The sequence below is a fragment of the Oculina patagonica genome, chromosome 10 (assembly GCF_052425735.1).
Source record: "Oculina patagonica isolate OP01 chromosome 10, crgOcupat, whole genome shotgun sequence".
NCBI lineage: Eukaryota > Metazoa > Cnidaria > Anthozoa > Scleractinia > Oculinidae > Oculina > Oculina patagonica.
The window spans coordinates 22,872,464-22,899,778 of NC_135767.1; the positions used below are offsets into that span (position 1 = coordinate 22,872,464).

The 27,315-nt window shown below is 38.2% G+C and overlaps 1 protein-coding gene across 1 annotated transcript; it reads right to left on the reverse strand.

Annotated features, from left to right (window-relative positions):
• Window positions 1-3,224: 3,224 nt before the first annotated feature.
• Window positions 3,225-27,315, reverse strand: LOC144667364 (VWFA and cache domain-containing protein 1-like). Its single transcript, XM_078528749.1, has 14 exons — window positions 27,148-27,315; window positions 25,672-26,262; window positions 24,694-24,844; window positions 24,113-24,396; window positions 23,330-23,465; window positions 22,225-22,498; window positions 17,177-17,373; window positions 16,824-16,904; window positions 16,305-16,617; window positions 15,495-15,683; window positions 13,511-13,851; window positions 12,793-12,943; window positions 11,591-11,817; window positions 3,225-4,437 (listed from the first exon to the last, which is right to left on the reverse strand). The coding sequence occupies exons 1-14, from the start codon at window positions 27,313-27,315 to the stop codon at window positions 4,247-4,249; spliced, it is 3,294 nt and encodes a 1,097-aa protein (XP_078384875.1). The 3' UTR covers window positions 3,225-4,246.

The window sequence follows — 27,315 nt, forward strand, 5'->3', positions numbered from 1 at the left end:
TTTTTATAGCAAACGTGCCAAACCTGACACCTTTATTAGTTTCAGTATGGTTACTAATATTCCCTGGGTGAAGCAAGCTAGTATCGACATATCGACTTTAATGTAGTATTTGGCTCCACACAGGGAGCAGAAGAGTTCAGTTAGAACTAATCAATAAAATACGTCTTACCTTTTTGAAATGCATTATTGCGTATACACCTAATTGAACAAGCGTTGACCATGAGAAAAGCATAAACCATGAACGATATGACTCAATGGTATTCTGGGTAGACAGCATTGGAAAGCTAAGAAATATTCCTTTTGTTAAACCATAAAAAGTTGATGTTTTTGAACGGTTATTTTGCATAACAATTTTGAGTTTTCGCGTAATACATTCATTTCTTTTAACACATTTTGTGGAGTTATTTTTATCATCAAACACTTATTTCATCTTTGACTACGGTATCAATTATATACTGATTTTTGGGAATGTTTGAATTGAGTGCAATGTTTGAATTGGTTGAAGTTATCTTTCATATCTAGTGTGCGTTTTTTGTAACGAGAGTCAAGGTTTCCTGTGAGATACTTGCCGGAAAACAGTTTTGTTTCACTATTGAACGACAAAGTAAATTCATAATATTTATTCATTCCTAGGTAACCTACACTATCAACCATTGTTTTTAAGAACAAGGGACATTCTTGTTTGCTATTTATGATTAAATAGATCTTGACCTTTTTGACCTTAGATTGGTCAACCACGGATTCTTTCCTGGAATAACTTGTTTTCTGACCTTAAGTTGTTTTATACACTGTATTCGGTGATATTTTTCTAGCAGGAAACCTTGACCTTATTTTCCCACGTTCTGTAAGTGACAAAGAACCTTTTCAACTATTGTACAATGTTTATTCATTTTTTGTACACCCTTGTTTGAACAACCATGTACGTAAGTATTCTTTTAAATTCGGCTTGTACAAACGACTGCTCTGAACTCGTAAACAACTTAGTATTCATTTATGGAAAGGGGTCGGACTGTAGTTACCGAATAACACGCCTCTTTTTCGAGTTTAGTGGAAAAGTTGTTGTTGAACTTTGTACTCAAAGAAACCTATTTTCAGCTCTAACTGTATTACTTGTAACTGTTTTTGTTGCAGAAAAACAATGTTTGTAATTTTTATATTGCTTGCGCTGTTTTATTTTGGCCAGTTCACGTTCGGTTCGTAACGAAAGTTTGAAAAGAAAAAGCTTTTTCGACTTAGTAAATAGCTCGAAGGTTTTTATGCTAATACCTGAAACGCGCAGTCGTACTACAACGAAAAATTAACTGCGCAAGTCATTACGTAAGCTTAGATACATCAAATTTGACGTTTTGACGGAGATTGACAGCTAGAAATCTGGCCACTTTAAAAGAGCGCGAGCTGCTTTAAACACCAGAGAGAATTGAGAACAACATTGTCAGAAAAGGTTCTACGCCTGAGTGTAGTGATTATACGAAGTTGACCGTCATTCCTGTTTAAAAGTGGGAACTGCTAGTCCCCCTTAAACCCGCTTTTAACACTTTTATTGATAATCGAGAGATTTTCTTTCTGTGAGAGGATTTTTAAATCCTCTCACAGAAAGAAAAAACTGTGCTCGAGGTTTGTTAAGATTCGAAGCATTGGACCGCTGCAGCTGAGTGCATTTCGGTTCGCAGATGAGCTGGTTATGGGGAAAATATACCCAAGAGTGCACTTCAGAGAAGTAAAACGTAATTTATTGATTAGTTCTAACTAAGCTCCCTGTGGCTTCCAATCCTAATTTGCATGTTAAGAAAGGAATTGGGAATTGGCTTCTATAAAGAGCGTAGCGAGCGATTAACATGAGCTATAATTAAGGCATAAACCATTATTGGAACGCAGGTAATGTCTTCCAGTAGTTTCTCTAACGGAAATAAGTTCACGTAGGCAATGGATGTGCACGTGCTCTTTAAGATAAAAGACAACAGGATTGAGAAGCACATTTTTTTTCTTTTATTTCTAGAACTAAGAATACTCCGCTAGCAATTTAACTCTAAAGCATTTTGTTCTCATTCTTCATCCTTCGTAAAGAGAAGAACAAAAAGTCGAAAATCTAAATGCATAATTCGTTGTAAACAAAATGAAGTTTTCAGATTAATTTAATACAATCTCCCTTGATATCCTCTTTAGAAGCCAGCAAAAAAAACCCAATAAACTGAACAAATGAAATAACCTGACCATATAAATTCTTATTGCGGGTTTCAGTGATATGCAAACTCTGAAATTCAATCCTCAACCAACGGTTTACACTTTTCTCTGCCGTCAATCGTCAATCATCTTAGCGGGCCTCTCGGGAAACAGAAGTTCACTTCAACCGGTTCAAAAGGTCACTTCTGTCAGTTGTGATTGGTAGATTTCGATCCATTCTGTTTGTTTCTGTTTTTCATGGTTCGTTGGCTGTCGCCATAATTATGATTGACGGCAGCGAAAAACGCAATCGTTAGTTGGATTTTGAATTTCAGAGTTCGCATATCACTGAAAACCGCAAGAAGTAAAAAAGTTTCATAAATAGATAGGAAAAATATTAAGTAATGTTAAATTTAGGAAAGCAGTTTTGCGCTGCCATGAAAGCCATCGCTGTGTAACGCTGCGACTGGAAAAAGGATAAGCAAAATTTTGGTTGAATAGCAATGCAATGGTTTTAAAAAACTGCTACTGATTTTACCCCTGATATGGATACGTAAATAACTCTAAATAAAAATGCGAATATTTTGAACAAAGAGGTTGTGTCGTGGATGGCACTTGAGCATGTTTCGCCTAATCCATCTTGATGTTCCTCTTTTTCAACTATCCTTGGTTTATTAAGGTCACTGTTACTTTCTTGATAGTAAACCTTGTTTAATTATCTTCAAGTTTTCTCCTTAAGGAAATTTTATATTTGTTGACAATAATACTTTTTAAAGGGACACTGTCCTGCCGAAACAAACATTCACCCAGACTTTTTCCGCGTTAAATCGCCAAATGTCACCAAGTATATAGTACAGCTTAGTTGGGCAAAGAGATTCTATTATGCAAAACAGAAAAACAAATTGTGCCCAGATAAAGGGCAGGATTGCAAAAATTGAAATGGATTACAAAACTTATACCCAAGTTGCATTATTGCAACAGTCTGAACTTTCTAGTCGACATAATTTTGGTGTTTTAGTTTATACTCGAATTATTTGCTTCATATTAATCTGGTGATAATTTCTTTGATTTTTAGATAATATGGCAAGCTTAAGGTCGCGTAGGACCCTTGCAATCATTAGTATGTATTTATTTAAAGAGTATGCACGAACTGCCAGACGACTGAAGCCGACAACAAACGAAATATTCATGAGAATGTTTGTTTTTAAACTCTTTTGTACAAGTAATTACTAGTAATTGTTCTCAGCTTTGTGCCACGTGCGCTGGAACATAGGGAATTATCATAAATAGATTCACAGCTTTGAATATATCACACGTTGTTGTAAACATTGTCTCGGAAGGTCTTCGGAAGCCTCAAAACCTTCAATTTTGTGTCCAAGTTTTCTCCGCCGATATAGAATTTCAAGAGTTGATTCGCGAGGAACATAAACTTGGTGTACTCTATTGTGTTCTGGCTAGAGCGAATTTTTAAATTTCCTTCTCAAAATGAAGATAGCGTGTTTCAAAGTTTAGATTTCACATTTTTACTCTCTTAAAAGCCATAAACTTGTAGCAGTTTTTGAAATCGAAAATTTTGTTCTAGTGGGAACACAAAAGAAGTTACGATTTATCACTAGGCTATATAATCATTTAATTTGGTGCGCTGTGCTAGCTGAAAACTTGGACACAAAATCGCATTATCTTCAGTTAAACTTTTAAGGGCTTGTAACATCACAGACAACGGTCATCTCTCAGTAAAAGGACAATCATGATGTAATTCCATCATCACTGAGTATCCTTATTAAATTTTAGAGGAATCGATATTCAAAATGTAAGTGAATTAAAGCTTTACAAGATATAGCACTCCAACAAGAAATTTGGCTAATGAATATATTAATGAGCAAGGGTCCTGCGCGACCTTAAATCAAGCTCCTGGTCATATTTATGAAAACACGGTACTTCAGCCGGGACAGTGTCTCTTATTAATAAACGCATGACGGTGTGGGCCCTTTTAAATAACTATCAGTTGTAATTTATTGTGCTTTTGGCATCTGCACTTCTCCTGCATAGCGTAACATAAATCAGGAATTTTTTTGGCTAGTACGCATTAGCACCACCTGCCGTTGACTTTAGCTTCGTACAAGTAAATCACAATAACGAAAGCTACAATAAGGAAAGCTATGGACCCCAGAACAATACCAGCGATAGCACCACCCGACAGCCCACCCTTGCCGTCACCATTATCACCGTCGTCTTCGTCGTCTGTCGGAATACCGCTGCTACCAGGAGCTCTTGTGCCTGAAAACACAAACAGAGCAATATCCAATTAAATCACTGCATTTTACTGCAACTCGCACAGGCCACGTGAAACAAGGCTTCTGGCAATTAATCTTTCTCGAAATATTTTACTTGGAGTAATTAAGACTGCTAGAGTACTTTAGGTGGAGGCTGAAGCTGAAAGCTGCATCACAGAAGCGGCACATTTTGTTCTAATTTCTATTACAGAATGAATAAGGAGGAATGATGAAAAAGTGATTGCCCTTGTGGCGTTACGGTACCGTAAGTTGTACAGAGCGAACCAAATTATTGTTGTGTGCAAGTTTTGGCATGTTTAACGGTTCTGTTCTAATCAACAAATGCGCGCGTTGCCCATATATAGTCAGAATGTTATTTTTATCCATCGATAGTACATAACAGATATCCTACGATATACATAGGTTGCAAACATTTGCTCAAAGTCTTAAGTGACAGTCCGTCTAAGGATCGACCGCTCAATTTGGATGAAAAGTTCGATTTCCTTCAAAATTTCTCCACTAAACAAGGTTGATATAAGGTGAAAGGAAACACCTTTCTTTGGTTCTCGTTCTCGATAATACTTGAGATTTTGAGGCTAAAGTCATCGATACCCGAAACCCACAAAACGGGCCTTTCAGCAAGCCGAAATTAACCCAATTTTAAATGCTTGGTGCCAAGCGTATATTTAACGGACGAATACAAGAATAACACCAGTAATAGATATACCATAGTACTTGATACAAGTGGTAAAACCAAATCAAATCATTTCAAATTTTTAAAGTGATAGTCATTTAGACAAGGCAATGTCCACGCCATTTGCAAGTAACGGGCGAAGTGCCGTAGCAAAAATCAAAATTTCTCAAAATTCTGACTTACTCCGAGAAAGTCTTCTATTTTTCTGAAAGGTATTAAGATAGTTCTTAAAAACCATGAAATAATATTTAGTGGCACCCGAGAATTTGAGGAGATATAGACGGAGTAAAGTTCTAGAAATCTGGCAAACAGTCGAAATCAAATGTCACTAGCACAATTCTAAATTTTGTCAATTTCGACTTCGGTTGACTTATCCACAAAAGTAAATAACCTGTTATCATAAAAAGAAGAATATTTTAAGTCTCACCTTCAAATTCTCACCGCTCTTCTTTTACGGAATCATTTCCATGGCATTTCTTTTGAGATTATTTCCACTTTTTCGTCCAAGCTACTTGTTATGTTCGGGAGAGTTCGAATTCCTCTTGCTTTGATTGTTGCCATACTCCGCATAAATACTGAATGTTTCCAAAGTGGTCCGTGGAACGAGTGAAGGGAATTGTCTCAACATTTTGCTGGTTGACGAATACAACAGCAGCATCAAAAGGAAGGAAGAAAATCGAGCAAGTTTGTTTTGAAAAACTAGTCGCCATGTTGGTTTCAAAGTACTACCGCTGACCGCATCAACAAATTGTGCTGATCAAAGCAATAGATAATCGATGTAAAAATGCTTCCAAAGCTATTCTGTTAGGAAGACAATGTCCAAAGAGGTAAATTGCTCATTTGCTGTTATTCTTAACGAACAGTGTGGGCCGAACAGAGGCGAGGAAGATGTCGTTTCTCTCCGCGAATGTCTCCATGACATTAGTAATCACCTTCGAAATTGTCACTTGTCACGCGAGAACGTTACGGAGGTAACCCTTATTCTCGCTCGGGCTGGCCTGTTTGACCTCGGGGTTAGTAAGGTGAAAGATATGACTGTGTGCCCAAAACACAGAAACAATCTTGGCAGATACTGGCAGTCCCCAAGAACCTGTCAATACCCGGAACATTCTGGAAAGCTGAAGAAAGTTGAAGACGGAAATGTGATCAATTTCAAAACGACCAAAGAGGTTCTCACTTTATTTGGTGAGAAGATACAAGTGGAATCCCGTAAGTACCATTGAAATTAACTGCCTTTTTAGACACATATTTATAAAAATTTCAAATTGCACAATTCTATAAATCATCATCGGCAATGTTCTTGTGTTTCAAGGAGTTCTTGTTTATTTAGGTAATTTAATTATATTATTTCTCTTTAATTAGCAATTTGCACATCATGCCGAAAAAAAAACACAAGGAGAAGCTCGAGAAGGCGACATGGCTGCAAAGTTTTTCCGAAGACGAGCCTCCCATTAGTGAAGGTTCCGACAGGTAATTATTTATTTACCAAAGCTCCACAGTACACCCGTTTTCACAGTTGTAAGTGTAAACAAAAAATGAATTTCTGCATTATCACTTATGATAGGAATTGTTTTACAGGTATGCCAAACTAAATTGGCTATCAAACATGTTATATCTTCTACGCCATATAAGGAAGTAGCAACACCCCTAAAGACATTTAACGAAAAGGATGTCGATTGGAACCCAGAAGGTGATTGTGATGCCTTAATAACAAACACACCTTTCCCGTAATGATAAGCTTCCCCTATTTTATTCCAGTAAACGCCCTCTATCTACATTTATTTTTTAACAAACTCACACGATGTCTTAGTATGACCAAAAAGTCATTGTCGTTAGTTATCCGTATATAACAGATGTCCTGCGATTAAAACGTAGGTTACTAACAATGTACGTAGGTTACTAGGATTTGTACCAAGTTTTGCAAAGTGCTGCATTACCATAGTTTTTCTAACTTCAAATGTGTTTCGTGTACAATTTGTTGAATAATAAAACAATTATCCCGCTAAATCATGCGGGAAAGCACAGGCTTACCATCCTATGTTTGTGAGATCACAGCATGCCCATATGAATATTCAAATTTCTTCACTAATTGCTATTGTAAATATTTAAGCTTTCTAAAATCGGCTTTTACGACTTTTATTTGTAATAAAATGAAGTAGAAATATTTTCGCATTGTTCAGGTTTGTTTTTATGCCGTTTTCTTGGCGATTTGTAGCGCGCGAGAGCAGTTCTGGGAGTTTAAAATTTCGACTCGTGTACAGAATACAAATATTTACACAAGGCATGCAACTTCGACATCGAAGAATTGGGTACCGCCTCTGTCTGGAATGTAGCCGAAACAACATACTGATGATGAAGGCCATGATATTAACTGTGCTGTAGACATGTGCACTGCACTATTAGAGCGTCCAGTCCGGGGAGTGACTGCATGGGTATGTGCCATCCACGAGAAAAAGAACACTCTTAACGTCAACAAAACTGATGGCTTAAGTAAGCTCCATAACTTCACATACGATGACAAAGGCCTGCGCGTTTGGAGAGCCTATGGAATAGGTCCCGGAAAACTGATTTCTTTCAATGACGTAATTACAGAACAGCAAGACAAAACAGGGCTTATTGTTCAGGAGAGTGGCGACTTTTTTACTCTAAAGGAAGCACGCCATCTCAACATCAAAAATCCGGAGAGAATTGATACTGAAGAATCAACCGAAGAAGGTCAGCTGTTTGAATGTTCAGAACCTGGGTGCGAAAAACTTTTCAAGAGCTTCCGTGAACTTCAAATACATGCTGAAATCGGAAGTCACGGAAATAATCCCATGACGGAAAGCTGCTACGACCGCATAAGGAGAGAATGGGCTGGTGGCTCATTAAGCTGCATTTGTTCAGCAGTGTTTGTGTTTTGAATAAGACCTCGTTTTATTTGAAATGATATCAGACATGCGCATTCTGACTGTAAATCTATGTAACACTTCATTAGAGTGAACGTCATTTTTGTAGGCTTATGGCATAAGTCACTCTATTTTTTTTTACTCTATTGTGTTTGTCTACATAAGCAGATTAGGGAGCGTTCATTTCAGGGGGACTTGCATAAAAAGCGGCAGGGATGATCCTCGTCTATTTCAGGGATGTAAATTTCGGATTTTGGTCTCGCTCGGGGAGTTTCAGGCAAAAGTCCAAACATTTTTTAGCCAAAATGGTCTCTTTTCCGGGTGCACTGAAAGAAATATACAAAAATAAATTATATTCTTAGTTTTTTGGTGACTTTCATGGGTCAAGAAAAGCTTGAGCCACACCCACGTTAGTTTCTTTTAGGGGCTCTTTTTAAAATTTCCGACAAGCATCCCTGCCCCTTTTATAGAGGAGCCTTCCACCGAGAAAAAAAAAACAACTAAGAACTACCTTAATGATCTGGCGCTCACTTTTGACAACTCAAGGGAGGGCGCTTAAACGAGACAGGGTGATAGTTTGGGACAGGGCGCTTATTCAATTTTTTGAGAAACAACCGAGAGTTTAAAAAATACTTAAATAAATATTAAGATAACTAACGATAAGAGAAACTGTAATGTTCAGTAACAAATTGTTTTTTTTAATGCACTATATACGTATGTCAGCTATTTAAGGAAGACTGAACCACGTTTTGTTACGTACTCTGAAGGCGCTTTAATGATATTAGAATAGGTACGCTTATCACGACAAAAACACATTCAGAAGGGGGCGGTTATTGGAAGGATGACGCTAAATCGAATCATTACGGTATACCTAAATTAATGCGTATATCGGATATCATCTACCTGCTTTCCCATACTCCCTTCGAGAACAAAAAGGCCACCCGGAGCGCGAACAAGGTTTGTTTCAGTCACATTCTCAAGTGACAATAGCTAAAAATGTCAGCCGTCCTCTCGTCTGGTGCTCGTCCTGGAGACATTCGCTAAAGATTTATTTTATTTTTTTTTTAAATCATCTTTACCTCTATTAGGCCCACACTGCAGTAGCATTTTTTTATCGAATACTTCATCGATTATCCTATTTATCCACTTTTTAACCGTGCGAAGCCGGTTCATAATTTGCCTGGCATTTTTTTGTCGTTTTAGTTTTTTTGTCGGTAAATCGATCCAGACCCACGTGGCCCAGCCGGCTCTTTTGTCACGGTCACGCAAGATTTAATGTTTAATAGCGATCAGCCGATCACTCGCATTTAACATGAACACTCTGCTCTCTGAAATGTATAATTTTGTTTCATTTCAGTGTTTTACCAGAAGAGAGGGCTGAATATAATCACATAGCGAAACCAAAGACTGCTTGGACATGTCCAAGCTATTTAAAACTACCACTACGTCAGATCCATGCCACGCGATCGCTTGCTTGTAGCTATAAATAATCATTCACCTATTTTAAAAATATTTACGAATACTCTGCGCTCTTTTTGTGCCAAATATTTATTTTTGTGTTATTCAAGCGTTTGGCTCGCAGAGAGTACAAGTCGTACAATTTACCCGGAACGTGTTGAATATTGCAAAACAACGACTTGTTTTCTGGATATTCCAATTTTTGTTTTGAGTTCATTTTGGGAATCGAAACGTAAGTTGCAAGCTCAGCAAGAATGTGTCAAGGCACGGAGTACACGTCATCGCACCAGGGGAATTACCAAAAGCTCGTCGGACGACGCTAAACGGAGAAATACAGTGGGATGGCCTTAGTCTACTTTTTATTTTGGCTTGATTTGGCTTTCTTTTTTCATGCAATTCACGAACTGGTTTGGGTTTGTTTTTATTGAACATTCGGAACAAAATAAATATTTGCATGCGTAAGCATGCAGGCATTTATCCGGCTGGGCATGTGGTTTTTAAAAAGCAAAAGATGACGCAGTGAAGGAAATTCATGTCACGCACACTCCGTGACTAACGCAAAAACGACTTGTGTGTTTCTCAAGTGACTGCTTTCCTAAAGATTTTTTATTGTGCGGCGCCGTGCCTTTAAGCCAAAGCACTGAAAGAGGTCAGGTGGTCCGCACGGTTATAAACTGCTTGCAGTTATTGTTTCCATTGATTTGCCCAGCACAATTTGTTGATGCGGTCAGCGGTAGTACTTTGAAACCAACATGGCGGCTAGCTGGTTTTCAAAACAAACTTGCTCGATTTTCTTCCTTCCTTTTGATGCTGCTGTTGTATTCGTCAACCAGCAAAATGTTGAGACGATTACCTTCACTCGTTCCACGGACCACTTTGGAAACATTCAGTATTTATGCGGAGTATGGCAACAATCAAAGCAAGAGGAATTCGAACTCTCCCGAACATAACAAGTAGCGTGGCCGAAAAAGTGGAAATAATCTCAAAAGAAATGCCATGGAAATGATTCCGTAAAAGAAGAGCGGTGAGAATTTGAAGGTGAGACATAAAATATTCTTCTTTTTATGATAACAGGTTATTTAAGTTTGTGGATAAGTCAACCGAAGTCGAAATTGACAAAATTTAGAATTGTGCTAGTGACATTTGATTTCGACTGTTTGCCAGATTTCTAGAACTTTACTCCGTCTATATCTCCTCAAATTCTCGGGTGCCACTAAATATTATTTCATGGTTTTTAAGAACTATCTTTATACCTTTCAGAAAAATAGAAGACTTTCTCGGAGTAAGTCAGAATTTTGAGAAATTTTGATTTTTGCTACGGCACTTCGCCCGTTACTTGCAAATGGCGTGGACATTGCCTTGTCTAAATGACTATCACTTTAAAAATTTGAAATGATTTGATTTGGTTTTACCACTTGTATCAAGTACTATGGTATATCTATTACTGGTGTTATTCTTGTATTCGTCCGTTAAATATACGCTTGGCACCAAGCATTTAAAATTGGGCTAATTTCGGCTTGCTGAAAGGCCCGTTTTGTGGGTTTCGGGTATCGATGACTTTAGCCTCAAAATCTCAAGTATTATCGAGAACGAGAACCAAAGAAAGGTGTTTTCTTTCACCTTATATCAACCTTGTTTAGTGGAGAAATTTTGAAGGAAATCGAACTTTTCATTCAAATTGAGCGGTCGATCCTTAGACGGACTGTCACTTAAAAACCGCTGCATAACCACAACTTCAAAATGTGTTTCGTTGACAAATTGTTTAATAATAAAAATAATTATCCTGCTTAATCTTGCGGAATATCGCCTGTTCCTAGCCAATTCGGCTAACTATCAGGCGATATTCCGCGCGATTTCGCACGATAATTGTTAAACATCTGCCTTCTCTCCAAAGCTACTGTAGTAAGTACTGTACAAAGCACTACTGTATAAAGTAGTACTGTATAAAGTAAACATATTGGTGACATATGATACACCAAGTCCTCTGCTGACCAGAACAGCAATTAACCAAAGTGGATTTATGGATCAGGATGTAAGCTTGTTTATATGTTTGTATGACTGGTTTCGTTTGTTGACCACACCAAGTGGAAAAAAAAATTTAATTCAGCCGAACGTACCTTCTCTTCCGCCATAACAGGAATTGATATCAGCGCAGTATTTCTTGGAAAGTGGAGCGTTGTGCTTGTCTCTAACGCACCAATAGCATCCCACCACTCCGTCACATGACCCTGAATCTGTCTTATTCTTGCACTGTGGGTCAAAACATTTTTCTAAGCCACTTACTGAAGGATCATTGACTTCTTCAGATGGGACGACAGGGGCTGGTACTGGACAAATAGAAATACTGCGAAGAAAAAAATGAAATGTTTAAAATTATTACCTTTGACAATGATCGTGTAACGTTTCCATACAACAGTACTGTACCACAAACGAAAAACATTTAAGGCTCGAGGATCTGAAGTGGCCTTCGCTGGAATTAAGGAAATTTATATGCCTGGTGCAAATGTATAGAATGATAATAATAATAATGATAATAATAATGACAAAAATGTGTCTACTGTATTACATCTAGCAGTGGGGAACCCCACTGCTAATAGGGGACACCTAACTAAAACTATCTAAAATGTATATAAAAAATTATTGGAAAACGGATAATGAATAACATATTTCTGAAAGAAATTTATGATATATACAAAAATCCTGTAAGAAAAATTACAATTATAATTTGCAAAAATAGCAGCCACTTCATCCATCTAAGATGTTACTTGAATTAAGCCTGCGTATCTGGATCGTAAACTGCTTGAGACGGATGGCCGATCTTTCTCTATTTGGTAACTTGCTCCAGAGACTTGGGCCAAGATATCGAATTGAATGTTTTCCATTTATGCCTTTGGAAATTGTGACATTTATCCCCAAAAGGCCTAAGCTTCCTCGAACGAACTATTTTTAGTTTTCTTTTAATTTCTTAACAGTTATATTACGGACTGGAATGATATAACTTCCAATTTTATGGATGCACCTTCATTGATGAGTAGTGTACATTCTTTGTTGTGCGCACGAATTACGTAATCGTTAGTTGCATGAACACAAGTTATCACAGATTTTGTGCACGGTTTACCCCAAAATGGCGAACAAAAACCTGTAACACAGACCTTTGCTGGGCTTCATAACCATTTCCATCTATTGACTATATGTCTTAATTAGTATGGGATTTAAGTTTCCCTCTATTGCTTATCCCTGAAACCACCCTTTCTCCCCTCTTTACATTAATACACAAGTACATGTACTTTATAAACCATTAAAAAATGTTTTATCTTACTTGCTGACGGGAAACTCGCTTCTACAATAATGGAACTTAAGTGGCGAGGAGCATGGGCACTGGCAGGTCAAATCCTGCACATTGGAGCATTCTTTGTTAATGGAGCACGTGCAAGATTTGGAGTAACATGAACTGTCACGTGATATGATTCCTGTCGATATACAAACATGTCAACAATGCGGATTGTGTCAAGGTAGGTGCAATCTTGCTAAGTAGAAATAGCATAGAATTGTCAGTAACATACGCACAATTTGTTTAGTAACCAGCACGTGGTATTTTTTTCTCGAGCAAGCAATTTTAAAAAGAAGCATACTAGACCTTTCTACTTTTCTCCTTTGAAAATACATGGTAAAGAAGGATTACATGTTGTTAAATTTCAGAGAAATGAGATGGAATGTAGGGCGAAATAGCATAGGCATATACAGTTTAGTGTAAGGCACCATACACGTCAGCAAAGATCGCCCTATAAAATAGGGTTGGTGTATTTCCACCATGTCCGGCTGACGTCAACTTTGAATGATGAAATTTTAAACTCGTCATTCAAGCTATAACAACCAAATTTCGAGACATTTCCCAGAATGTACGCAATAATTTTTTTGTCGTAACAGCTTCCTGTTCAAGAGCTGTAGCGTTTCTGTGTATTCATGGAAAATGAGACCTTTTAGTACGCATTAAAATGTTTGGATAATTTAAAGGCAATGTAATTTATATTTCTTACCCAGAAACGCATTGCTGTGCACCACACTAGCAAGCTGGTACTTCTTGCAACGGTCTCTACTATCAAGCGTATTCACGCCTTGTCGTGGAACCTTAAGCTCGTAAAAGCTCTGTAGTTTGATTTTCTCCAAGTTGCGGCAGTCCCTTTTCACTAAATATCCTTTCTGTAAAAGATCCTCGGCGATGTCTTTTTCCTTTTCAGTGATGTGGACATATTCCAGTTTTTTAGCTGTTATGTCATGTACAAGAAAATCATCGTGCATGATCAGAAATCCCGCACCATCCAACACGAAACAATCATAGTTGCTTTCCTTGCACTTTGGATATGTGTCTGTCAAGAGTCTGAAAATGCAATGGAACTATGTTAATACGGACACCAAAGGGACACACAAAAGTGTTCGTATTAACAGGCTGTCCGTTTTAAGCGGGCCCTTGGAAAGGACATCACAGACACATGTTTCATAAATATAGACTACCAAATTCACGATTTAAAAGCAACAGACCTATCTCTAATTCCTCAACTGTGACTTTAGTTCAGTCACTGAGTCAAATGTCTCACACCTAGGTGTACAGGACGGTTAAACACCGAAAGAGAGACAGTTTCTAGCGTGGCACGTAATTATGACACTGCATGACTACTCTTTAAACTCGTTAACCTGTCATTTTCTAACAATGTACAATTTGCACACAATCGTTACAAATGAAAATGTGCAGTGCACAAATACCGTAACGATTCGATTTAGCACCCGGGGCGCTTATTTACTTTTGGCACCTCAAGGGAGGGCGCTTATTCGAGACAGGGCGCTTATTCGGGACAGGGCGCTTATTTAATTATTTGAGAAACAACCAAATGTTCAAAACAAAACTTTAATAAATATTGAAATAATAAACAAAAACAGAAACTGTAACAGTAACAAATTGTTGAAAGTTCAGTTACTTTTAAAAGAATTGTTCATTTTAGCAGTAAATATATGCATATACGGTACGGTGAATGTTTATGAGTTTATCTATTCGATGTCGATGACTCCAGTTGGGGCAGTTATCCACAATAGGGACGCTTATTAGAGTAGGGGCGCTTATAAGAATGGGGGCGCTTATTGGAATAGGGGCGCTTATTGACAAAAACATATTCGAAGGGGGGCGCTTATTCGGAAGAGGGCGCTTATTGGAAGGAGGGCGCTAAATCGAATCATTACGGTAAGCAGTGACCGAAAAGTGCGCGTAAAGCGAGGTTCAAGTTAGTTTTGTACGGGAGTGTCACGGTCGCTTGGGTCACAGTAAAGAGTCCGTTGTTAGTAATACCTGGTTTCCGTAAGAAGCGGGTTAATGAAAAAGAAAATGCATGAGCTTTTCGACGGGACAAACAAAACTTTCCGTAATAACAGGGTGTCCGTATTAAGGGGGTACCCGAATAAAGTCCAATTCAAAAGCGGAATTCGATTTCTGCGATCTGCTTATTTGTCGACAATGTCAAATGTAAAAAGTCATAACCCAAAATGGCGGATGGATTTTGTAACAAGATCATTCCTCTCGGTAACTTTATCATTGCCTCAAATTTTTCCAAGGTATACGTAAAACATTTTTCCATGCGCAACTATACTATTACAGCCCTAGCCCTCGTTCTTGATAAATAATTATTTAATATTACTTGTCATAACTTTAAAAAGTTTTAAGTCACAGCTAAAAACTAATTTTTTTAAAATTAGCATATAATTTGTGTTCGTAGTGTTTTTAACATAGATTTTATATAAGATAGACAGGGGCGAAATGTGTATTGGGGGCTTTAATCTTTTTTATTTAAGTTTTTAAGCGATTTCAATTACATCGGTTTTTTATAGGTATATATATGAAAAATTTTATAAGTACATTATTGTTGTAATACTATGATAACTATTTATGTAAAGCGCATTAGATCATATGTGCATGGATTTTTGCGCTATAGAAATAATAAAGTTATTATTATTGTTATCATCAGTTAGTCTTACTTTTTAAAGTATGATAAAGGAAAGTCTGCACCCATGACTCCAATAACTTGATCATTCGTTGTATGTTGGCTGTTTATTTCTCCACGGTATATAGAGTGGGCAGCAGCTATCACCACTCCTGTTCCCGCGGCGTCTATGTAAGGCGTGGAGAGGGCAACCTTTCCGGTGTTGCTTAACGCCGAGTGGTACCTAAACGATATGATAAGATTTTTTTAAATGCGAACGGAAATATCTTTAAATTCATCATCATCTTCAATGTGATTGTCATCTCCATCGCCGTCAACACCTTCGTCGTCGTCGTCGTCTTTATCATCATCATTATCATATTTCGGCAACGTTATCACCACGGTTTCACAGTCATCGCCGCTATTATGCTATCGTCTTTGACATTTATAAAATTCTGTCAAATGCGGTGCACAGTTTGGTTTGGATTGGAGTAGATTGGTTTTGATAAGTTATTATATTTAGAGAGGAAGCTACATAAGCTCCAGCAGGAGCCCGGTCCTCTATCCAGGTCGAATTGGAATTTGTAATTTTGGTTTTTCAGGGGGAAGGAAAACTAAAGATCCCGAAGAGAAACCCTCAAGGCAAGGACCAGAACAAACAATGAACGCCGAGTCCGGGCGTCAAAACGGAGCCACATTGGTGGGAGGCGAGCACCATCCCTGCTCCCCTTAGATTGACTAGACTGGATTGCATTGAGTAAAACATGGTATTTTTCACGTTATATCTGTTTGTTGAACTAATGAATCAGAAGTAAAAAACAAACTAAATATGCACTATTACGTTCGCCCTTTGCAGATACTTTACCATGGTCTTTTTCTTGGATCGAACGATTTCGCCATTGAGGTCCCAGGCGTCATTCTGAACACACCATTAGCCGTGCCAATATATCTCCAAACCAGGTACTTTGTGTAATCTTTCTTTTCTCGAAACCAAATGTCCTCGACCTTTCTTGTGGCGACAACTGTGTCCCGAATGCCATGTTTGAATCCAGGATTGTGTGAGCTTGCACCTGTCATAAAGCTTCTGTAGGCGTTCACAAGAGATACGGTCTCATCCAATCCAAGATAGCTGTATGGATCGTTAAAGGCTTCGGCACCAAACTTTACAATTGTCGATTCTAAAACATATCAAAAAATAACATTTAATTCGCTTATAATATCTAAAGTATAAGTTTTTAAAGATTTAGTGAGGTTCCATAATTATATATGGAAGAAATCGGAGTTAATCAAAGCAACATGAAAATCAGAGCATTTTGTGGATTACCTAATAAAAACACATCGCTACTTTTTCTAAACCATGCCATTTTATTGCCTTTATACAAACCTTTAGTTGAATATCTTTCAAAGTGAGCACAAGGTTTTGCAGGCTTGATTAAGTCCAAACGATGGTACAAAAACGTAAAACCTGTATAATTAAGCACAAAGTCAACGTAATAAGTAATCCCACCACTTTCACGTGAAGGTGGTCTTGGCAGCTAATTAGCACACACAATGCACTTATAAATACGTTCCGTCTGCGGATCGTCATGTGTCGTATACATTTCACAAAGAAGCAGCAAATTTGTCTCTTTGTTGTTGTTGTTTTTTTTTCATTTAGACATAGAGTTGCTATGCAACCACATCTGTCACTGTTCTGTTCCAGGGTTACGTAGTGTAAGTGGACGTTCTTTTATTCACCTGGAGGAATAGATTGACTTCCAAGGTTTTCGTCCTTATCGCCAACTGCTACCACGATTCCAACGGTAAAATTTGTCTCTTCAACTGGCATCCAGTGATAAGTTGACGGCACCTCTAAAACTGTAACTCCTTCTTTTACTTTGCCACCTCGAGGCAGAAAACGTTTGGATGAAAAGGTTTTGTTTCCAGATCGACCACTTATACGAGAAAAAAGGATAAAGAGTAAAGAGGTTAAGAAGATATATACAGAGCTTAATCTTGTTTATCGTAAGTTAAAGGGAAAGTGTCCCAGCCTGATAATCAAAAGCTCTCTTTCCTTGTTATCAAGTTATATTGGCAAATGCCACCACACACACTGCTTTGGGTTAGAGTCCATTCAAGGTTTATCCGACATTATTATATGGCTACAATAGTACGCGCGCTCTGATTGGCTGCTGAGCGGGCATTATTTTCTTGTAATGACCGGGCATTATGAAAAATTTTCTCGGCTCGACGGTTTTTTGAGTTGTGAGTAAAAGCTACTAGCGCAATTGCGAAAACGACAAAATGTAACTATTTTTTCAATAATTGAAAGAAAAATATTGGCATACCCGTCCGATACTTCTTTAGTATGAGCGACGAAGAGAGCCACAGAAAGCGAGAGCGAGTTTCACCTCGATGTTCTGTAGATATGTTTTGAATAGCGCTAAAAGGCCATATAATAAATAACTTATTAACCTCGTCCGTTCGGTCATTACAGGGCAATCTCAGGCCTCGGCCTTGATGTATTGACCTCGCTATCGCTCGGTCAATACATCAAGGCCTCGGTCTGAGATTCCCCTGTAATGACCTCACTCTCGGTTAATAAGTAGTATATATCATAGCACCAACCTGAAGACGGGTGGTACGAGCTGCCTTCTTACCAATTATCGAATGGGCTTTTTGCAGCTTACGGTCACATGGTACAGATTCTGCCATGCTGAGGTAGGGCTTTCCACAAGTTGCTCGAGATTTCCCAAAAAGTTGCCCGTAATTTCTCAAAAAGTTGCTCAAAAGTTGCTCCAAAACTCCAAAAAAGTTGCTTCTGATATTAAAAGTTGCTCGGAAGTTGCTCCAAAAAATCCAAAACGCTGCTTCTAATCAAAATAATTTCGTTAAATATATGCTAATTTCTCTTTGAGGGTTAGATTTCTAAACAAAAAAAGATTTCTAAGCAGTTTTATGCAATTTTACAGCACAAGAAGTATCTAAATAACATATCAAGGGGAAAATTTGTAAAATGATGACGTCATGTTTGCTGAGGATTTTTTGTAATGTTTTAATGCAGAATGAGCCGAAAGTTGAAACGTCTTCAGACTTTTCTAGAAAATCTTCGCCAAACTTCGTAAATCTTCGGAAACGTTCGTGTGGCCTTTAAACAACATTCGGATAATCTTCGGAGATCTTCGGTCTAGAGGCACTTGGAGTAAAAACAGAAACTTATGGAAGCAATGTTACAACTGTTAATGTTGTAACGACAAAATAAGACGAGTTAACGTAACGTCTTCTTTCTTTATTGTTGTTGTTTTAATTACATGTCGCGCGCATTGTGACGTAGTTAAATTACATATCTGCAGAGAAGGCCTGTTTGTGTGTTCTGAATTTTAAGAGAATGCCTGTTAAATCTTGCATCAGATTTGGCCCAGTATGTAGACAATCATTGAGGCTCGGTGATTTAGGTGACATTCTGGCAGAAGCGTCATAAACTATTCGCATTTTTGTTGTCGCGCTTTCTGATTTGAAAACTGGGAAGTGTGGCATGTAGTGTAAAACACCTTCGTGATGATCGAGGTTTTGGACTTTTTCTATGAACCCGAGGTTAAGTTGTTCAAGGAGTTGTTCGTTATACTTCGTTATAAGTTCTGGGTCTTTCCTGTTTAGACTGTTTTGTAAGCTGCTCAGTCTGCTCTTGCTCAAATTGTAATTTGCTGGTAGATCGTGTTTGTTTAGCTTCCATGGGAGTTTTACGTTATATCTACCGGTTGCTTCGTTAAACCAGATAGTTTCTTGAAACTTTCTGATGATTTCTTCGTCTTGTTTGTTTTCTTCTGGTATTTGGTTGATTTCCCAGAACTTGGTTAGTAGATTGTCGAGCTTTTCGTCCTCTACTGGCATGATTTCTACCCTTTGACATAGGGTGGTTAAATTGCTTTGACTGTTCTTCCCTTTGCAAATGGGACCTGAGAGAAGCCATCCAAATTTGCTTTCCATAGCGATTAAGGCTTCGTTTTGGGTTTTTATTACTTTTCCGGTGATCAGTTGACCGTAATAGTCGTTGCCAATAATGATGTCTACTTTAAGATTTTCTGATGCATGTGAAGGATCAGCAAGTTTAAGTCCTTGTAATTCCGGCGATATCTGTAAATTTTTCACCTTAGCCGATAGTGGTGGACAAATAACTGGAGTTACTAGGGCTGTTATTTTGATATCTTCTACGTCTGTTGACAATGTCAGTGCCACAAAGTCGTATGTTTTTCTCCTGCCTTGAAGTGTACCGAATGTCGTCACATCTAAAAGTTCGCTTCTCATTGTTCCTAGTTTAAGTTTGTGTTTCATCTCCTGAGTGATAAAGGTTCTTTGTGATCCTGTGTCAAATAGGATGCGAGCTTGATAGTACTGTTTATTGTTTCCACTTATTTTCGTAACGGCGGATTGCATCAGGATATGAGCTTTAGAAGGGAGTACATGCGTTGCTCCCATGTGGGTTCTGTTCTTCGACAGGGAATCCGCTGATAGGTGATCATTCTTCGGCCTTTTGTCTTCCTTTAGTTGACTAGAAGCGTTTTGGGTTGTATTTTCTTGGTTTTCATCACAAATTGAAGTGTGGTGTTTTTTCTTACATTTCATACATCGCCCCTTTGAGAAACATTGGATTTTTGTGTGGTTGAGACCAAGACAGTTAAGGCAGCGCTGTTGGCTCTGAAGTAAGGATCGTCGTTCCTCTACTGTTTTAATCTTGGCGCACTTGTCAGGTCGATGTGTTCCTGCACAGTATGTGCAAGGCCTAGGTGTCTTTTGTGTGGCGTTGTAAGTTCTGTGTCGTTGTTGTGTACCGGTTAGTAGAGCACCAGCTGTTGGCACAAGCACTTCGTCCTCTGTGGTTGGTTTTGGAGACGACATATGGCCCTTTTCGCGAGTTTCGATTTCCTGTCGCATGGCGATTCTCAATCTGTCTAGGGAACTGTCCGCTGAAGGGTCAGCTCTGAATATTGAGTACCGAATTTCTTCGGGTATTTTCTTTAGAAGTATGGGAATCAATAAGCTTCCATAAGTTTCTGTTTTTACTCCAAGTGCCTCTAAACCGCGAATGTTTGCCTCGCAGGTGTCGTAAAATGTTCTGAGATTTTTGGTGTCAGCTGATGGCGCGTCGATCTTGGATAAGGACTCCATGTAAGCGTTCGTCAAAATTTGTGGTTTGCCGAAGCGCTCCTTTAATAGCTCAATTGCTTTTTTATAATTTTCTTCAGTCAGTGGCAGTCCAGAGATAGCGCGCGCCGCTTCTCCCTTAAGCATTCCATTTAAGTAGTTCATTTTTTCAATATCGCTTAGTCCGTGATTTTTATCAATAGCTGCGCTAAAGCTGTCCCAGAATGTGAGCCATTGAAGAGGGTCTCCTCCGAATGATTTTATGTTTATTTTAGGTAAATTGATATGCATTCGTGGGGCGGGTTCTTGTTTTAAACTACTATAATGGAATTGGCTCACCGACGTGTCTTGTTTTGTCCTAAGGAGTCGTCCGATTCTGAATTGCCAGTATGATATGTCGTCTTGGAACGACAACGCCGTTTCTGTGTCTAGTTGTATGTCCTCTTCTGTCTCCAAGGACATCACGATTTTGGCATCCATGCGTGCTATTTCTTCGGCTCTTCGCGTGAACCTGTCCACCAGCGCCTCCAATTCCGCTTGATCTGGAGTCTCCGAAGTTGTTAGTTTTTCTGCTCTTTTGAAATCTTGGGTGCAGTGTCCCTTGTATGCTCCTCGGATGGATCTCCATTTCTTTATTTCTTCTTCGCTCATTATATCTTGTCCGCGCTGGTCCCGGCACCAATGATACAACTGTTAATGTTGTAACGACAAAATAAGACGAGTTAACGTAACGTCTTCTTTCTTTATTGTTGTTGTTTTAATTACATGTCGCGCGCATTGTGACGTAGTTAAATTACATAATTTATGACAAGTGGAAAAAAGTTGCTCGAAGGGAAAAAAGTTGCTCGAAACATGAAAAGTTGCCAAAAAGTTGCCGAGCAACTTGTGGAAAGCCCTATGCTGAGGCATTCAAAACAAAGGAACGTCGAGTGTACGTAAATGATTGAAGTCGCTTTGGTTTGGATGTCCCAGTGCGTTGCTTGCCCTCCAGTAAGGTGTTACTTTGTAACAAAGGGTCCATGGATCGGGTTAAAAGGAATCAGACAGTTCATCGGATAGGCTTTGGTAGATTGTGCTAGCATAATTTTTGGCATAATTGGAGCTAAAAAGCATAATTTGTGAAACGAGCACTGCCACGGCATAATTAGCAATTTTTAACACTTTTTGGAGCATAAATTCATAAAATTTAGTAAATATGGTGTACTTTCTACAGAAATAAATGAAATTTAGGTAGTTTGTTCTTGCAATGCGTGTTTTAGCTATACAATTGTGATTGTTAAGTCGTTGGAGGCATTTTACAAACGGTTTAGAGATGCGAGCAGCTAATTTGCACAGCTGACGGCCGTGACAAACTGCCATAAAACACAAATAAATTTGCAACAACAGTTTATTTGAAAAACATCATAATTTTGTGTCGTTATTGCGCACCTCTATGTACAGAATCTACGTCATTTTGTGACCATAATTTCAAAAATCAGAAGCATAATTTGGGAATTCAGGCATAATTTTTGCATAATTTGGCAAAATTTTGAGCACTGCTAGTAGCATAATATGCCACTTTTAGGAGCACAATCTACCAAAGCCTATCATCGTAATGTTGATCGCTGTGAGAGCTGGAAAATAAATTCAAGCTCATTGAAATACCTGGGCTATAACTGCCTTACCTTTTGATTGATTGAAATACGGAATAAAACTCAGGTTCAGGTTCTAAGGCCGTGATGTCCATAAAAATTGGGTCCCCATAAGCGTCAGAAGGGGCTGGTAGAAGAGGATGCACCATGGTCCTTCCGGAGCTATCCGCCATAAAAGCATAACTTGACTGTCCTCTTTGAAAGTAGGTGATTTCAGATAGAAGATCTTCCATGCTTAGGTCTGTGCCAACAACACCAATAAATTTGCCTTGGTGATAACAAGGCAGTGTTATGGATGTTAACAGACCTAAGGAATTACAAGAATATTCGTAGAAAACTATGAGACAATGAAAGTTATAAGACAAAGGCTTTATCTCTAGACTTGTAGAAATATATATTAGGTAGCGTTATGGATGTTAACACACCTATGAGAATGCAAAATTTTCATTGAGGGGACATGAGACCATGAAAAGCAATAAAACAACAAACTACAATTTCACAGGCACATCTCCTGACCAGACCGGCTTAAAAATATGAATAGGTATGAAAAAGATAAATAATATATTTTTTTAGGGTCTCTTCGTATGAGCTTCGGACAACCGGCGCGGGCTGGCGCGGTAATCGCCTTACCACTCTTTCATATGTAAAGATTTTAATGTGTTAATGTAAGGGCGCGGGCTAGCCCGGTTATTCGATTTTTCCGGCCGAGATCCCAGTAATAGGGCTGAAGGTACTCAGGTTACCGGAAAAACTTTTTTTTCAAATACATACGCTTTTCCGTGAAAGGACGAATGTGTCGACGATATTCTAGACCAGAATGAATTTTATCAGTCGGTTATGAGTTTTCCGATATAACGGAAAGGAGAAATACTAGAGACACTTTTCAGTAGGCCGAATGCTTTTTTGTTAAATGTTACACTTGGATGATCTTGTCACAGCTATTTATCTCGGTGACCGGGTTGAATTTTCCCATTTGAACAGAAGACGAAATTAGCTAACATTTGTCCCACCAACCAAACCAGCCATTAGTTACCATTTCTGATAAAGCACATTATTTATTTATTTATTTATTTATTTTTATTTATAACAACTTTATTGCAATATAGAGAAAAAAATGAATTATATATAGCTTTCTTGCCTGTTCCAAAGGCGTCAATGTAGGGAATGGAGATGATTGGTTCATCGCGAACAGTTTTTGTTGAGAAGAAATCGTAATATGTTGCCAAATCCTTTCGTAGGTTTTCTGTGTCTTTTACATACGTAAACTTTCCAGCCTTTAAATATAGGAAGCAAAATTTAAAAAAATAATAATAATAAAGGCCTGTTACATTCATTTTGATGATGAATAAAATAAAAATCAAGGAAAATGTTAACTATGTTTCAGCACATAGCTCACTCCATGTTGTTAGTTAATATTACAGATGCACTACTGTTTATTTTTACGACTGTTTTGACTTGATCTCAAAAATTTTTGCAAGTATGAAAAGTGATATAAGATTATTTAAAATTCAAAGATCAATAATTGTCGAGGGAACGTTAAGACAAAACAATAGACAATTGTAATCGCCCAAGCATGAAAACTCTTCACTATTGTAACCGTTAATAACAGCAACAGAAGCAGTTAAGACATTCGCGATTTCATATCATTCCAGCTGCATCTCGTTGAGACTTTATGAATTACTTATAAGGAAAACACATAACTGCAACTTTACCTGATATAATTAAGTTTGGCTTGTTAAGTTTTAATTTTTCTTTATCATTTTTGAGGGGGATCAACTCAAATATTTTGGATTTTAAGGGGGCAGGAGTGTAAAACATTTCTGATGAAGAACGGGTGGCATTATTTATATAGGGGATTTACTATCAAATTCCACCCCTCCATCCCCCACCCAATAAAACGAACGATCATTAATGTACTCACAGTGACGTCAGACGCTTTTGGTACACCATACCGGGTTCCATCTTGCTTAGCAATATCTTCAAGGATTTGCAAGTTCTGTAACATACCATACGTCATTACTACGACTGCATTGTTAAGCTCTGCGTTCTTCGTTTTTATCGTCTGCATGATTGTCTTTCCATCGTCGGTTGGTTCACCATCTGTTAAAAAGATAATGACCTTTTTCCTGGACGGATCCTCTCCAGCAGATGAAGCCTTCAACAAGTCGAACGCCCGAGTAAATGCTCTGGAATAATAAGTTGTTCCTGAGGAAAAGCAACATAAATACATAAGTGTATCATTATAATTTTCATCACAAACGTAGGATAAAGCTCCCAATGGAGTTTAAAGGACATTTTTACTCTCATTCGATCATTTAAAACACGGTTATTTTGAAACTGATAACTTTGTTTGCCCCTTATTCCCAACAAAAGAAGAAAATCGAGCCAGCATGACTGTAATCCTGACCTTAGTTACTGCTCTTTAAAGGTATGACTTGTTTCTAGTTTGAACAAAAATAACAGAATCATGACAAGACACCCGAATTGTTTCTGTTAACTTACCTTCAGCAGTAATTTCATCAACGTAATTTTTCAAGTATTTTATGTTAATTGGTGTAGCCTCCGCCAATTGTTCGCTGTGACAGTTGCGCCTGAAGTCATTGTTATGTCCAGTTGGTGTTTCAGCAAAACTGCTGAATTTTACCAATCCAATCTGAAAATAATAATAGATAAATTACAAAAGCAATTGATCGATCGATCGATCGATCGATCAATCAATCCGTCAGTCAACTGATTGATCCCTCGTCAATCAATCAAAGAATATGAACTCTTAGTCTATAGGTTTAAGAATCCTCCCTGCTTAGCATATTGCACTTACTAACATAAATTAATAAAAGCTAATCTTTCTTCATTTTGTCAAGCTTAACATTAAAATACCAACATTTCTTTTCACATATTATTTCCACTTATCGACAAAGCTAATTCTGGCGATACGTGGTATGTTTGTCATGTATTGACTAGTTCTATGGTCTCTCTCCGACTGTCCGACTTGTCTCTTGTAGCTCAGTGGTAGAACGTCCGACCGGTGTGCGCAAAGTTCGACTCATGTTGGGGGAACACGGAAGTAATTTTCTTTCTCAGAGTAGCTAGCCTTGTGTCACTGACTGATTAATATCGTTATAATAATAAAACCTTACAGTGGGTCAATAAACTGGTGCAGGGCGTTTGTTGTCGTAATTCAGAAATGTTATCGGTGTTGGATGGTGCACGGGGTATTTTCTTTTCTCTTTTTCCACAATCTCAACCCGGCTAGTTTTGGTGTCCTTGGCCAAGTTGACAGAGGTAGAGTTGGGGGAGGGAGAGTTAGGAACATGTGTTCTTAATCAATAATATTTTGCCATGCGGTTAAACGTAGTAATTGTTTACAACATTCGATAAAGCTTTTCACCATTTTCAAAGTCTCGCAATTAATGAAAGGGGTTCAGTAAAACTTGTTCATCGTTAGTAAGTTGTTATGAATATACCTCATCCAATACTTACTCTATCCCTCGGGTTCATTGTACTAAGTAATGTTTTAGCAGCCTCCTTAGCCACTGGCATTCTTTTTAAGCTCATTGATCCACTTTTGTCGATAACAAGAACAACATCTTTGGGTTCTGGTGTTGCTGTCTCCACGTAAAATGGTCTGAAACGAGGATCATAAGATCTGCAGTCTGCAGTATCCTCAAACGCTGGGAAATTTGTGTAAGTGCCATCCTCTGATGCAAAGTATTGCCATTTTATAAATGAATGATCTTTCATTATCTTCTCCATCTTCGCTAATACAGAATCAGCAACATATTCCCTTGAGGACAGGGCACCTTCAGGTATTTTCACACATACACGTGAAAAGTCAACTTTTTTGCGAAATCTTGAATCGTACTCTAGTCCACTCGGCGAGTCTGCTATCTGACAACATTCCGTTGGGCTTGTTGTAGGAGATGTGGCCCAAGAGGATTCGACGGCTTCTTTAAGTTTTCGTACAACGAGAAATCGATCTTTGAACTTGACTGAAACCTCCGCTGCCATATTGGGGATGATGGATCTGCCGTTTACTGAAGTCTCAGTAAACTGTAACTTGTCAAAATGCTCCTAAAATGGAAAGTAGAAGCAAGCATTATCATAACGAACTTTACCACAAAGAATTGTTACACATTCATGCAGAAGTGTACTTGAACACGGAGATAACAGTTTAAAAACAAACCGAGTCAAAGCGTTACTGCAACATAATTGAAATAAACTAAAGTTGAGCGTTTTTTTCCGCTGTTACGTATACTTCGATTTCCATCGCTTACAAGGTTAATTTATTACTCCTTGTAATTTGTTTTTAAATTTATATTTTACTGCTCTGTACAGATGGTGCCATCTTGTTTTAGGTCGTTTAAGATTGCATAAACACGGCCAGCGAAAACATTGAATTGTTCCTGTTGTTGTCGTGGCTTTTCTTTCTTTCTTTTTCCCCGCACGGTAGACAGCCATTCACTTGGGACATCCCCAGAGTGATATATGTAATTGTTTAAATTTATATTTTGTTTAAAAGTTTTCAAATCAGTTTGATATTTATTTTTCATTGTTTCGTATTCATTTCCATGTAAAATAAATAAAAAACAAAAATCACTTTTAATAAACCACAACATACTGGCCCGGTTTGTGTCAAGGTCAGTCAACCTCGTTCCCAGGGAAGGGAAAAGCCCTGGGAACGAGGTTGAAGGACAGTACCAGTGATAATGAAGATAATGACATGCGTAGCTATGTTTTTACCGCTTTAAAGGAGCAACGTCAAAGGAAGTTTGTGGATTTTATCTGTCTTGTCTGTGGGGAAAGTTTTCTTGGCGGGGGGTAACTTTTTTTTACCTTAGTTTTTCTTTTTCTGTTTTTTTTAGTTTTCTTAGTTCTTTAGTTTTCCTGGCGGGTGCAATGCCCCCTCCCCCCCCCCCCCCGCCAGGTACGACCATGTCGAGTAATAGCATTCGTTACCTGTAAATCAGAGACACCAAGTCCATCAGTAGCTAGTTTAGTGAGCCCTCTACTGAAAAGTCTTGCGTCAAGCAGGTCTTCTGTCTTGCACGGATAGTGCAACGTCGATAAAATCATTAAAATCATCAAATATCTGCACCGGTGCAGAGTGGATAAAGCTGCCGTCAT